This window comes from Bactrocera latifrons, unplaced genomic scaffold (assembly GCF_001853355.1).
Source record: "Bactrocera latifrons isolate USDA-ARS-PBARC rearing strain unplaced genomic scaffold, ASM185335v1 scaffold_187, whole genome shotgun sequence".
Classification (NCBI taxonomy): Eukaryota; Metazoa; Arthropoda; class Insecta; order Diptera; family Tephritidae; genus Bactrocera; species Bactrocera latifrons.
In genome coordinates, this window is record NW_017535374.1 from 25,732 (window position 1) to 40,800 (window position 15,069).

Consider the following 15,069-nt stretch of genomic DNA (forward strand, 5'->3'; position numbering starts at 1 on the left):
AAACAATGAATTTCGTTAACTGAAACTAAAATAAAAATAATAAGTTAACTATATTTTATTATTAAAATTTTTTCCAGCAGAAAATTTAATTTTTTTTAAACGTACAGTTTTCGACAATAAAATAGAATCAAATATGTAGCTGGTTCCGAAATATGTTTTGCCTATAATCGATTTCTACAATATTTATCTTTGAAAACACTGCAGGCGCGGCTCAGTTACATTTTACTGCTATCTTTGTTTTCAAATTAGGGGTTACATGGGTTTACGGGTTTCAAAAAATTCATTTTTTTATTGTCTTTTTAAATTTTACAACACCTCTAGAAAGAATATTGTTCTAAATTTTCTAGTAATAATTTCGGAAATACAGCCTTGAGAATTTGTACGCGCGAGGTTAGTTGGGCGCCATCGTTAAACGCGTTTTTCTCCGAATTGTGCTTTTGAAGTCGGTTGGCAAAATTTCTCGAGAACTACTCAACCGATCTTCATGAAAATTTACACAGGTTTTTGAGATACATTCTTTTAGGCTTGAACGAAATATTTTTTTCGATTACAGCTGTTTGAAAAACAAAAAGTTGCGTAATTTTTACTGAAATTTTATTTATTTTTTTTTGTAAAAATGTCTGTCAAAAATACAATTTTAATTTTTTTTCCTTTATCCTAGTACTAAGCTAAGGTTTGAACTAAAAAACAAATATTTATTCACTTCTTTTTTCCGAGAAGCCACCGGAAATGGCGTCGCAATGGCCGTGTTTCAAATATTTATTTTCAAAACTTTCAGAATTTCTTCGTTAATAGTGTATGTTTGTATCAATAAAAATTTTAATAAAATATTTCACTTCGTTTATGAAGAAAAGATTGTTGAAAAAAGGCTTTAACCGAGAAACACCATTTAACCTCTATAAGTTATTTTTGCTTTTGAAATGTTTAAAATAAATTTTATTAACCTTAAAAAAATAACTGTTTTCTCCTAAGCACTCTGGTAACACTTTCGTTTTTGCCCATCGTTGTGAAAAAATGTGGATTCTATTTTATTGTCAGTATTGCCAATTTTTAAGAACTGCATTTATTTTTATTAAATAAAGCTGTCATTGCAATTTTATATATATTTTTTTTATATATTATCAATATTTCTTTAAAAGCATGCCATTAAATTTTTTACCTTGTAAAAATAACATTAAAAATTTTAATAAAGTACACAAATATTTAAAAATTTTGTAAATTTTTTTTAACTAAAAAAACACTGGCTCGTACAACTGTATTTCACAAACGCAAGAAGACCAAAAACTCTATACAATTACAGTTATTGGTTTTGTTATAGAAAGTACAAAAAATAAGTATTTACATTACAAAACAATGTCGGTTGAGCGTTACATACAACAACAAGCCGAGCAAAAGCGCGCATATGCAGAAAAATTGGAATTTTGAGTTATTCGCGCTTGAAAATTATCAGGGAAGCGGTGGGTTATTATGGTGCATTGTTTTGGCAAGTGGTAATTTGCAAGGCAACAACATGTTTTGGTTTGTACGCAACATTGCCGCTTTCATTTACAGTTATTCTAATGATTTTTATTTTATAATTATTATATTTTATTTTGTTTTGTGTAATTTCTGTTTGGTGACTGTTTGGTTAGCGTTGTTTGTTTGTTTGTTGTTTGATTTGCTTATTGTTGTTTCTCATAATTTGTAACGGCACTTTATACATGCACTTACCTCTTGCTATAAATGGCCAGACTACGCGCACGCGTTGTCACGCTGCCACCGCCACCGGGTAGTGTCGTTGCCGCAGCTGCCGACGTTGCCGTTGTGGTCGATACAGCAGTGCCACCTTCTCCACGTGTGCCCGGTGCACCAGTTCCGGTTGTTACCGTTGTCGTGTGTGTTGCTGTTGTTAGAAGGTTAATGAGGTTATTATTAGTGCGTGTGTTATATTGATTGTGGTTAGTGTTATTATTGTGGTGGTGGTTGTGATTATTAGTATTTGTGTTGGTGTAATGTGAGTTAAAAACAAAACGATTATTACAATTGTAAAGATTTTTGTTATTCAGCGCCGCCGTTGCTGCCAGCATTGCCTCATGCGCCACCGCTGCCGCTGTAGCAGCAGCCGAAGCCGCTGCTGCCGTTGCAGCGGCCATACTCTGACAATCTGCCTGTCGCAATGCGTGCGGTAGCGCCATTTCTCCTGTGCCACCAGTTCCATGTGCACTCGGCATAATGTTAGCAATATTGTTGCGGAAGGGTTGTGAACGGGCGCGCATATGGCGTTCCAAATCGACGGAGCTGTTGTAGAGGGAAGGAAAGATAGATTGTTATGCTGTGGATTATATAATTTATATTCGGTATATAAAGAAAAGATCTCAGCTTTAAAATTTCAAAACTGCCTTAAGAAAATAAAATGTTTTTATTTATAGCTTGATTTTAATCGCTCAGTTTGTATGGTAGCTACAGGCTATAGGCGTCCAATCTCGACAATTTTTTCTGAGATTGTACCGTTGCCTCGGACAATAATCTGTTCCACACTTCCCCCCCGAAGATTTACCGTCAAAAAATTTTCAATACAAGAAGTTAATTTTGATCGGTCAGTGTGTATGGCAGATATATGCTATAGTGGTCGGATCTGAACAATTTCTTCGGAGATTACACAGTGCCGTTGTACAATAGCGCATGCCAAATTTCGTGATGAAATTTTATTTTTTAGAATATTAAAAATATTTTGTCCAGAAGGACTTGATTTTGATCCATCAGTTTGTATGGCAGCTATGTACATATATGTTATAGCATTTCGTAGGAAAAAAGCGAACTGACGGAAATGGCTAAATCGATCAGCTCGTCATGTCGTTAAAGTATATATACATTTTATAGCGTCTCCGAAGTTTGGTTCGGGACGTTACAAACCTCGTGGTAAACTTATTATACCCTCTTCAGGCTATACAAATTGAACTTACTATGCATTGGCGTTGGTGTTGTTGCCACGTGAATTATGCTGCGTTGTCAACTGTTGTTGTTGTAATATCGTTGGAGCCGCCTGCTGTGACAGCTGTTGCACTGTTGTAGGCTGGTGTGTTTGTTGCTGATGTTGACGCCGCAATGCTTTGATTTGATTTAATTTATCGCCTTGCGTCTGTGAGTTTTGCTTATCAATTGCGGCTTGTGTCATTTTCACCGTCGATGCGATTGTCGGACGCTGCGCTGCTTCCAAACCAATGCAGGGTTTCTTCAGTTTCTTTTCGGCATAGAGCGGCTCAGTCCCGCCAACGGGTGACACACGCGTAACCGCTTCGCTTACAGCGATGGGTGGTGTGCGTCGTACCGGTGGCGTTGGCGGTTTTATACTGTCTACCAGCGAATTTACCGCCGCCGCAGAGGCCAGTGTGGTGCCAACATGTATCGTTGGTGATTTGCGTCGCCTGGTTGATGCTATATAAGTGGCATTGGAATTATCTGTCGTGTCTTCGTCATCGCCATTCTCCTCCGTGATAGTGGTGTCTTCATCACTGACGCTACTCACATTCGCATTGCGACTATCCGCCTTGGCTTTATCCTTGGAACGGCGATTATGCGTCGTAAGCGTTGGTGTAGTCGTTGTTGTATTGTTCGTAACGGTGTTGGCGGTAATTGGTGAACGTGCACGCGTTGTTACACCCGTTTTGACATTGCCATTGGTGGATATCTCTTCGCTGTCGTGTAGATGCATTGTATCCACCTTTTGTGATATACCTTTGACGCAATTTTCTTTGGTTTGTGTCAACTGCGGCACACCACCGGTCGATAAGACTTGTTTCAGAGCAATGCTGTAAATGCCATACTTGTGTATGGGACATTGCAAACCAGAACGTTTGCGCATGCGATCACCTTCGGCCCAGAGCCATGCTTGTTTGCTATGGAACGGAGAGATAGAGAGTAGTAAGGTTATTGACATGTGAACAATTTATAAATTATTTATATTTACTCTTCCATCCATTGTTGTTGGTGGCCAATAACCGAGCCTGGCCGACACAGTCGTAACCAGGCGATAGCTTCCAGCGCTGTAAAGTTATAATGCTTCATGATGTAGGCGCCGATAAGGCTGCCAGTGCGACCTAGACCAGCTGAAAATATAAATATTATATTTTAGTTTATGACTGTGTCCAGATATCTGGAAATGCAGCAAATTGAGGCAGCTTTTAAACAGCTGATAGGTTAAGGACGGCGAAAAAATGCTATATATATCGATTTTATAGCGGATGGGGTAGAAGAGTAAAAATTGAAACTGTTGGGATAGAGTACTCAAAATTCTACGAAAAGATGCGGTGACTTACAGAAGGTTTCAAGACCGGAGCATACTCTTATAGACCCCCAGAGTTCATCTAGTGACTGAGCTATTCAAATACGGTGGCGAAGAACTGATAACAAGAATGCACCAGCTTCTTTGTGGAATATGGTCGGACGAAAACATGCCCGATGATAGGAATTTAAGTGTGCTCTGCCGAATTCACAAAAAGGGAGACCCTACAATCTGCGCCAAGATAAGCCTCCAATCCCGCCGTTAGTTCTGCTTTCTCAAGAATGGATAAGGAAGCGAAGCAAATGGGTCTGGTGGTGAACAGTCGTCGCACTCGCGATTAGGCTCCCGCGTCACTGTTGACAGTCTTAACTTCGAAGTCGTATATAATTTCGTCTATCTTGAAGCCAGACTCGAAATCTAACGCAGAATAACTTTTGGCAACAGGTGCCACTTTGGACTGAGTAAGCAATTAAGAAGTAAAATTCTCTCTCGACGAAGAAAAACCAAACTCTATAAGTCACTCATCATCCCTGTTCTACAATTATCGTCGGAATGGACAAAAATAGTACCGCTCTGGAAGAATTCAAAGCAGTACCCGCCGGGGGAAGCAGAGAAAGCCGAAGATCACATCTCCGTTGGAAAAACCAGGTGAAGAAGGATCTGGCATCGCTTGAAATCTGCAATTGGCGCCACATTCCGAAAAGAAGGAACGACTGGTGCCCTGTTGTTTACTCGGCTATAACCGCCGTGTGTATGCCAGTAAAGTAGACGAAGAATACATTTCCAAGTTTAGACACTCACCTTTGCAATGCACAGCTATGGCACCCTTTGTATTCTCGCATATGGAGAGGAATTTCTTCAATATCAAATCACTTGGCGTGCTGCCATCGATGAAAAATAGATCCTTATGATCGAATCCGGCATTTTCGAAGCTCGACGCATGATAAACCTTCGCATTCAAACGTATCACAGTGGTTACATTGTTCTCATGGAAATATTCAAAATAACGTTCGGGCGAATGACATGGATAACCATTCGGCAGTGTTTTCGACTTCTGATGCGGACCACAAAAAGCAATAAACTTTTGCGGCACAATCCAATTGAAATCGCCATTCTCAACACGTTCGAAATATTCATATTCCTCCGCATCGAAATCGTCGAAGCTGAAGAAGCCAGCTTTCAGCGATTTGTAAACAGCATTCAAGCAATCAATTAGAGAAATCTTATAACCGCTTGGCCCAAAAGAGGCATCACAGAAACGTGTGTAGGCGGGTATATCGCCAGCGACTAGCGGCCGATAGGCGTCCATCGGTAATTTGTTTAGGTATATGATCTGCAGGTTAAAAAATAATTATACTCCAATTCTCAAGTACCTACATATGTACATATATATAGTTATTTAAAAAATAATGCTTGCTTGCGACTTACCGAGTACGAGCCAATCAAATAGGCGGCATTTAGACGCTTCGCCGCATTGAGCGTTGTGTAGTGTATGATTTTCCTGTTGGCATGACATTTTGCGGTCAATTTGGAATTTAATTTTTGGCAGTATCTATATAGCATGCAAATATTGAGTGGTCCAAAATCATTGTAAAAATTCTCATAAATATATTCTTCATCTATGCTGAAGTAGTGTGTGTTGGGCGTGCTCTGTGGTTTGATGTTCTTCTTGAATGTGACAAAATACAAACGATCTGCAGAGAGTTCAAAGAAATAAGCACAATTTTATTCACAAATTATATATTTATTAAAATATTTTTTATAATTCCATAATAGCAATTGTAGAAGGTTTCAAGACCGGAGTATACTCTTTTAGAACCCCTGAAGGTGATCGAGTGACTAATGCCCATAGCATATCAAAATTAAGGAGAGAACACTTCTCCTACCTGCTGAATGGTTCGTATAACAATTTCCCGTCTGAAGAACAACAAAGCGGCGGGAACGATGGATTGCCGGCCGAACTATTCAAATACGGTGACGAAGAACTGATAAGGACCATGTATCAGCTTCTTTATAGAATATGGTCGGACGAAAGCATGCTCTGCTCAATCCATTAAAAGACAAACCCCACAATCTACGCCAACTACCGTGGGACAAGCCTCCACAACATCGCATATAAGGCTCCACTGAGTAAAAGATTAAACGGTGGCCTTCAACAAACTGATTGGACCTTATCAGTGTGGCTTTAGGCCTGAAAAATCAATAATTGACCAGATATTCAACATGCGCCAAATCTTGGAAAAGACCCGTGTAAAGAGAATTGACACACACCACCTCTTCGTCGTACTTTTGAGACAGCACGAAAAGGAGCTGCCTTTATGCTGCTTTGTCTGCATTTGATTTCACCGAAAACTAATACGGCTGTGTAACCTGTAGTGGAGCAATACTAAAAGCTCCGTCAGGATTGGGAAGGACCTCTCCGAGCTGTTCGACACCAAACGAGGTTTTAGACAAGGCGGTTCTTTGTCGTGCGAATTTTCAATGTAATGTGAAGATCATTTGAGCTGCTTAAATAGAGAAAGTGCCATCTTCTATAAGAGTGTACAGCTGCTGGAGTACGGAATCTCCAAGTGGCGCTAAGCAGCGAAAAGGAAGAACGACTGGCTCGCTGTTGTAAACTCGTGCAACAAAAATAATTAACTTGCTAGATGAGACTAGGGTCTGGAATGGTGGTATTGTAAGACGATTTCAATGTCATCGATCATCAGTAGGACGGTTTTCAAGGGAATATACCTAGTCAAAACCACTTTGTAGTCAGATTAATGAAGGAAGACTGAAAGCAGTTGTTCTCACAATAGAGAAGTTATCTGCAATCGCACTGGATGTTTTGTTTCAGGGCGATTCTTCGCCTTATATAGAGCAGCTTGTGTAAAATGCCACAACAAATTGAGATGAACTTAGAACTTTTTGATAACCAAATTTAAAGGAATAGAGTCCTTGGATTGCCCATCAAACAGCCCGGACCTGAATATTATCGAATTTGGGCTCTTAAAAAGTTCAAAGAAGATCCGATGTTTTCGAGCCAAATTTTGTTCGCCGATAAGTCTCATTTCTGGCTCAATGTGTATGTAAGCTAGCAAAATTTGTCAAGAGCACCCATTTCCTCCAGAACGATGTGGCGTGTTTTGTGGGCAGGTGGGATCATCGGTTTATATTTGTTCAAAATTGATACCTGCGAGAACGTAACCGTCAATTGCAACCGTTATCGCGATATGATATCCAACTATTTGATGCCTACAATTGAAGCTCGTAATCTCGACGACATTTGGTTTCAGCAAGACGGGGCCACTTCCCACACAACGCATCAATCAATGCATTTATTGTGAGAACAAATTTCTTTATATTTCATTTCACGTTTTGGACCGGCCGATTGGCCACCAAGATCATGTGTGTATGTTAGACTTTTTTCTGAGGGGATATGTAAACTCTAAAGTCTATGCGGACAATCCCGCTTCTATTCCGTTCAAATGGTCGAACGAGTCATCGAAAACTGAACTCAACGGATGGACCATCTAAGACGGAGTCGCGTTCAAGATTTGCAAGAGATAATCTAAAATAATAAAAGTCAAAGAATGTTCTTTCAAATTATAATAAAAACATTCCCCATTCAATTTAAAGCTTTTGTGTTTTTTCTTTAAAAAGGGGACCTGATCACCCTTTAGTTACGCTGTAGTCGAATTTAATATTTTTTTTTTTTTTGTTTTTCATTTTTTATTAACCCCACATTGATTTACAAAACCAGAATCTACCATACAGTAAAAGATTAAAAAGTTCAAACAATTGTAGTTTAATCTGAGCAAGAAAAAACAAAAAACGCACGAACACGCAAATTGAGCAGCATAAATTTAGAATGAATAAACAAGCATTTAATTCAATATGCCGCAGCATAACAAACAAATACTTTAAGCCGATTGACTCACTGCCCGCACATTAGGTAGTCTAATTGGCATGGCATGGCACACAACAACGCACGCAGTGGTCATGTTCGACAATTGGAGCACATAAAACAATATAACTGTAGTATAGCATGCATTGAATGACCTTGAATTTGTACAACAAATTTAAAGCCACTCACTGAAGTCTAGAACATGAACGCACCCCCACTAAATCGAGTTTTAACACGGTGACGTATATATAGGAATTTTGAAGTCAGATCCCGAAATTCGAAACGGCTCAGCGATTGTAACAAAGTGAGCATATACATATGGACGTACATCCATACACAACTATCAACTGAAAAATCGTAAGCTTAAAATCAAACTCGACTGAGTTCGAAAGCCAACCAACGACATATAAATAGGTATGTATTGAGGTTTATTGCTTACAAACTTTGAGACAAGAAGTTCAATGTTGTTTGCCGCAATTGGCGTAACATGCAACATGCAACCGGCAGCGATTAACAAAGGAAAAATAATTCACTAGAAACTAAGTTCTTTTCGCCTATATAGTAGGTATCCCATACACATGTGTATGGATGTGTGATGGTGCAGAAATTTGTTTTACTTGTTTGCTACACAATGCGCACGAATGACTGCTGCAATTGATTGTGAATCGAAGGGGCAAAAACCATCAAAAACCATTCAGGAAACCGCAACTAAACTCAATTTCGGTTTATTAATGCGTATACATAGATTTATAATATATGTACCTACGTACTCATATTGTATGTATATACAACTGACAGAAAAGTAAAATTTTACACAGCAGAGTGGCTAAACTGACTAAGTAGGCAATTGAGAACCGTTTTGTTACTTTTGAACCTTTGCCAAACCTCATCCACCATTGCAAAAAAAAGTCGAAGTGATGTATCTTGTAAAATTCCAACCTAGTTTAATATTACTTTAGATAGGAGTACAGAAAATGATGACATATTATGACATCTTATTTTTTGACAAGAAATGTCAAAAAAGGTTCATAAAAAGTATAATAATAATAATAAAAGGTCAAAAATTAATGAAAAATATCAACTTCACAGTTGCGCCGACACTTTTGCAGTTTGCATTGGGCCCTGATACAATTAAATCCATTTTTAGTTTGCCCTAGAGTTCAAACTGCTCGTGTCTAAATTTTACAGCTGTTGGATCATTAGTCTGTGAATTATATCATTTTGAGTGAAGCAACTTTTGTTATTATGAAAAATAACAATGATTTTCGCGTGTTGATAAAATACTGCTTTCTGGGCGTTAAAAATAATAAGTTTAACCAAATCTTGGTTTGATGATGAATTTCCAGACAATGTCTCATGAAAATCAACAATCAAGGATACCAATCCTTGGTGAAATGTATACCAAAAACGGTGAACGTAGTGGGCCCCCAAAAGACGAAAACATCAAAAGGGTACAGAAAATAATTTTGGGCGACAGTAAAGGGAAGTTGTTCGGGATAACAGGCACCGTAAATATATCAACTGAATTCACCGGCGACTATTTCCTATATTTTAATATAATTTAAAAAACACAAAAACACACACCTTTGACAAATATTATTATAATATAATATTATTATTATACCTTTTTTGAAATTTCTTCTTAAACTTCCAAAAATCGATTTTTTTTTTTTGCTTAAATCTATTTAAAAATTATGAAAGAATATGTCCCCAAAGTTATAGACTGGAACTCGAAAAATTGTCGAAGCTAAAAGGGAAATAGTGACCGAGCGACTAGCAGATATCTGAGCGATTTTTCGGTTTTTAATTTTTACGATTTTTCTTAGTCAGTAGGGCAATCTGGCGTGATTTTTGACATTTTTTTTTTCATTGAAATATTTATTCTACAATAGAACTTTGTTCACATATCATGAGGTACATATATCGTGGAGTATATAAAAAAAAATTTCGGAATTTTTCGATGACATCTGTCGGAGAAATGGCTGAGTGAATGAGATGCGTTTTCTCACTGGTGGACACGATTTCTTATGTTAGGTTCATCTGAAATACAAAAACCCAATTTATTCTTGAAAAAGTACGTTAATGGTTATCGTCCCTACTAGAATAGAAATATTGATAAATAAAAAGTAATTAACGTTTTTTTTTTAATTTTTCCCCATGTTTGTTTTCATAAATTTTGTCATAACATTGTCAATAAATTATAAAAAATATAGGGACGATAGCCAGGCGTTGTGTGAACATTAAAAAAAAAAATTAAGCAAATTAGTTGAGTAGCTCGACCGGAATCATTTCCGCCAGTTTAAAATAGTGTGTTTTGAGAAAAACGCGTTTTACGTTTGAAATGAAGTACTCCGAGCACTCCGAACGTCGAGCGGTATTATTATATTTGAGTCTTTTTCGAAACCTTCCAATGGTAAAGAGGGTTTCTACATTAGTTCTAAGAGTATAAGGGAACAGAAAATACAAAAAAGAAATATTTTTGAAAAATTCGTGTGGAATTGGGGGGAAGTTTATTACCTTTACCATTAAATTATTTTCTATTTAAACTAAAAAAAAACTAAGAAAAGTCAAGTCTGAACATATTTTTAAATAACATAAAATATTTTTTTTGGTTAAAAACCACTTTTTTCAGCTTTTAAAAAATTGTAAAATTTTACACTTGAAATTTTCTTGGTTTAACTAGAAGATACTTCTTTGAATTTTTTGTTTCCGACAGATATTGCGACCTGCATTTTGCCCGCCGTCCGACGAATGCACTTGGCAGATGCATCGGGCAATTGCTTCCTAAACGCAGAATATCACAGATTTCGTATCCAAAAAATTTTAGTATAATGTTTAAATATATAACTACAAACCCTAGAAATTTCACTTTAATAAATTATTTCTTTCCCTCCCAAAAAAAAATTGTCAAAAAATCAAAATTTTGAAGTCTCTAAAGCAGGCTCCATCCCTTAAACAGATCAGGCGATGACCATATTTACCACTTTAAAAAGGCATCCGTGTAATTTTAATACTTAAAAAATTAAAAATGCAACTCATGTAACACCCACAAGTTAAAGATGGCCTGTAATCGATAAGAATTTGCGACATTTCAGTATTTGTATACGCTTAGTATCCTATTTTAACGCCAACTCATACGCAGCCAACTAGGCGTATGAGCAACATCCGATGCATACACGTTGAATGGCCGTAAAAGAAGATTTCATCATAAAGTCATCTATGTATGTGTATGTACGCTATGTGTGCCATAAAATATTGCTTTTGCGACGAACAGGCAGCTAACGGATATACTACACAAGCATGTTTCTTCTTTGTTAGTCACACCAAGCAGCAAGCAGGTGAATTGACAATTTCGCATAGCTATCAGGTGCCGTAAGATTTCAAATAAACTTTTACGATTGCATTGGTAACAAATAAGTGAAGACGTGAGATTTGTAATTTTATTGTTGGAAATAAATTGAAATATTTACAACTCCCTACTAGTAGCAGTCTTAATTCAATCTAAGTTTTTTTTTGCTGACGAGGGATAAAATTCTTGTTGCTCTACACAAAAACTATGATTTAATTGTAGTAGTGCGGGAATTTTTAAGTGCTTATGTTAGTCTAAGATTTCAGAAAAAGAAATTTTTTTTTTAACTTTAGGATCCGAAAATATTTTTTTTTTTAATTAGTAGTAGCTTTACAAAGACGTTATCTAGATCACTAAGTATGGATTGTAGCTAGGAGGGAAGGTGTGAGTAGAAGTTTTCTGTAAGGAGATCTCCGACAAACTAAGCTTGAGGCTGCCAGACCACGACCTTTTTTTTTTGGGCAGGACTAGCTACCTTAAAGGAAGCAGTAGGCGTACTGCTTCGAAGTGAAGCCTCTTTCAGAGAGGTGAGCAGATACCCTTGCCACGCTCACATTGGAGTCGGTACGAGTTAGATCTCCGCTGTCATCATGCATTCTAGCACTAGACCTATGAACCTCGAGTACCCTTTTCTGGGGTTAGTAGATGACCAGTTTTTATGCGACTGCCAGATTCTTTTGGCCTAGAACAGAATACAGGAAATCTACTGAACTACTTGCCCTAAGCAAAGTTCAGCTTGCCAGCAATCTTAGGTGTTCTTACGAGACATTGTCCAAAAGACATTATGAGGTAGAAACATCCAGCCACCTTCTCTTGTCTAGTCTGTGCAAGACTAAAGTTGAAACATCTCGGCAGTCCTACTTTCGTTCAAGCAAGTCGGTACGATTAAGATCTCCACTGTCATCATGAGTTCTAGTATTGGACCTGTGGTCCCCAATTGTCTTTTGCTGGCGTTGGGCGACCACCAGATTCTGTGCGACTGCGAGACCTAAAAGAATGCACGAAATCTACAGAACTGCAAAAAGTTAATCTTGCCGCAATCATAGGTGTTCTTACTGGACGTTGTCCAAAAGGCATTATGAGGTAGAAACATCCAGCCACTTTCTCTTGTCTAGCCTTTGCAAAACTGAAGTTGAAGCACCACGACAGTCTTACTTTCGGTGAACCAGGCGACATATCCGAAACCTATATTATCCACCATAACAAACTTATCATAGGCTCAAACCGATTTGTCGATTTATGTGAGTCTTATGATCATTTTTAAAATGAGATCTCTATTAGAATCGACAGGTGATCCAAGTATATGTACTTTTTTATAACTCGGAACGCTAATGGTGGTAGGCGAGTGACTGATGAAGCACCTGAAAGCCCTGCGGGTTCTCTAACTCTAAGTCATATACCGCTAGATGTCGCAAAAGGTTGAAATAGTATCTGATTTTTCGGCAAAATGGCCATTTTCTATTCTACACGATTGCCACGCCCCTGGTGGTGGTAGGGGGGAGTTTGATGCTTCGATACTCGAACGAGTCATCGGAAATTGAACTTAACGGATGGAGACGTAGCCGCGCCAAAAAATGTAAAAGAGATAATCTTTAAAAAATAAATGCCAAAGAATGTTCTTACGGATGATAATAAACATTCTCCATTCAATTTGAAGTTTTTGTGTCTTTTCTTTAAAACGTATGAAACATCGAAATGGATCAACCTATATGACCACAGTGTATGAATAAATATACTTATGATTTTCTATATGCTTGACAACTGCCACTCTGCGACGGTAAGTGTGGCAGTTAAAAAGGCAAAAATCAATATCACTAACAAGATTTTCTTTTACGCCTTTATGAGCCAACAGCGGAACAGTAACAAACGTATGTATGTATGGGAAAACAAATACAAAAACGACAACAAAAACAAAATAAATAAGCACACAGAAATTACCACAAAAACAAAACAATAAAAAGCCAAAACAAAAAAGTAGACCAGCGAAGGAAGACAACACCAAGCCAAACGAGTCAATACAAAGTGCCACCTTTGTATAAAAGACGACGACATAATAAATGAAAACAACAACTAACTAGCCATGAAAAAAGAAAAAAAAGTTTAAAAAAAAAAAGAAAAACCAAAGCAAAATAAGGTTGACTAAGCAAAAAAAAAAAAAAAGCAAGAAAATGAAAGGCAATGATTGGGAACGGCACTCAGTCATTATGGTTAGCTGAAAGAACAGTTGTTGGGCTATCGGCTGGCTGCCTCGGCCAACGAATTGTGGACGCAAAAGAAGGTCGTTTGGTGGACGTAAACAAAAAAGGTTGACGACTTCACCAACGTTTTTTGTGTATTGTTTGGCACATAAAGACTTAATAAATAAAGGTTTACTTTGTGATCCTTAGAATTTTTATGAAATTTTATGAGAATTAAGATAAATATGCAATAATGTTGTCGAAATAAGACGGAAGAATAGAAGCTTAACGCTAAGCAAATATTAATGTAAATGTTATTATTACAAAACGGTGGCATGCCAAAAATGTTGTGTGAACGTAATTAAAACATTTTATGTATAGTCGTCAAAAAATGACGCAAAAGGTCAGGACATTGAAAGGTTATTTAAAAATAAAGGGTTTGGAAAGAGTTTCTGTTATAAATTAAAAAAAAAAAAGTTCATGATATAAAAAACAAGCAGACATTTCATTTGTTCTAATTAATTTCAAGCAAAAACTTCTCCTCACCCTTTTGAGCAAAGAAAGAAGACAGCTGTTGTTGCAGAAAATATTTACATGACATATTATTGAAATATAATGCCTAGTGTTGGCGGTTTAAAAATCTTGGTCTTTGTCGGTTAGCCAGACTCTCTCTGTCTCCCTCACCTCCTCATATCTTCTCCTTATCTCTTTTTTCTCCCTCTCGCGCTTTCTGTATTAGAAACTAGATATTGTTTTCGACAAAGAAATGAAAGTTATTACTTTTTTTTGCTGTAAAAGACTCTCTCTGTCTCTCTGCCTCTGTCATCTCTTCATATCCGACACTTCCTCTTCATCTCTCTCTTTCTCTCTTTCACGCTCTCTGCATTTAAAATCTGATATTGCTTTCAATAAATCGACGAAAGTTAGTACTTGTTGTTGTTGCGATAGGACTATAGATCTTAATTCGACCCAGTACCTTCACATTTGACTGAACTGCTTTCAATTTTTGCAACTTATTTTTATTTTATTCGACAAATGTAAGATTTAAGGGAAGCAATAAGATTTTGTAAATAATTTCAAGTTTTTAAGCCATTATGACTGTAAATTTTTTCACAAAAAAAATATTTTTTATTTTATTTTTTTTTTAATGTTTTTTATTTATTTTCTAATTTTTTTTATTTCTTAATTTTTAGATTTCAGATCATTTTAAGCAGAATAATTTTGCTCAACGCCAGACAGCTTTTTGGGAGATTTTTCGAATTTTTAAGCCATTATGAGTGCAAATTTTTTCACAAAAAAATAATTTTTTTAGAAAACTTCTAGCATTACCTGTATAAAATTATAATAAAATATTTTTTCCATTCCTTTTTTAATTTTTTTATTTTATTTTTCTTTT

General features: G+C 36.9%; 1 protein-coding gene across 1 annotated transcript in view; it reads right to left on the reverse strand.

The window, feature by feature from the left end:
* LOC108967406 (mucin-19) overlaps positions 1–15,069 on the reverse strand; it is a 28,277-nt gene that overhangs the window by 7,513 nt on the left and 5,695 nt on the right. Inside the window, exons 2-7 of the mRNA XM_018930793.1 lie at positions 5,690–5,955; positions 5,063–5,594; positions 3,947–4,085; positions 2,943–3,875; positions 2,021–2,277; positions 1,711–1,882 (exon numbers count right to left, since the gene is read on the reverse strand). Coding sequence (XP_018786338.1) covers positions 1,711–1,882; positions 2,021–2,277; positions 2,943–3,875; positions 3,947–4,085; positions 5,063–5,594; positions 5,690–5,955 — 2,299 coding nt within the window. The remainder of the gene's footprint in view (positions 1–1,710; positions 1,883–2,020; positions 2,278–2,942; positions 3,876–3,946; positions 4,086–5,062; positions 5,595–5,689; positions 5,956–15,069) is intronic.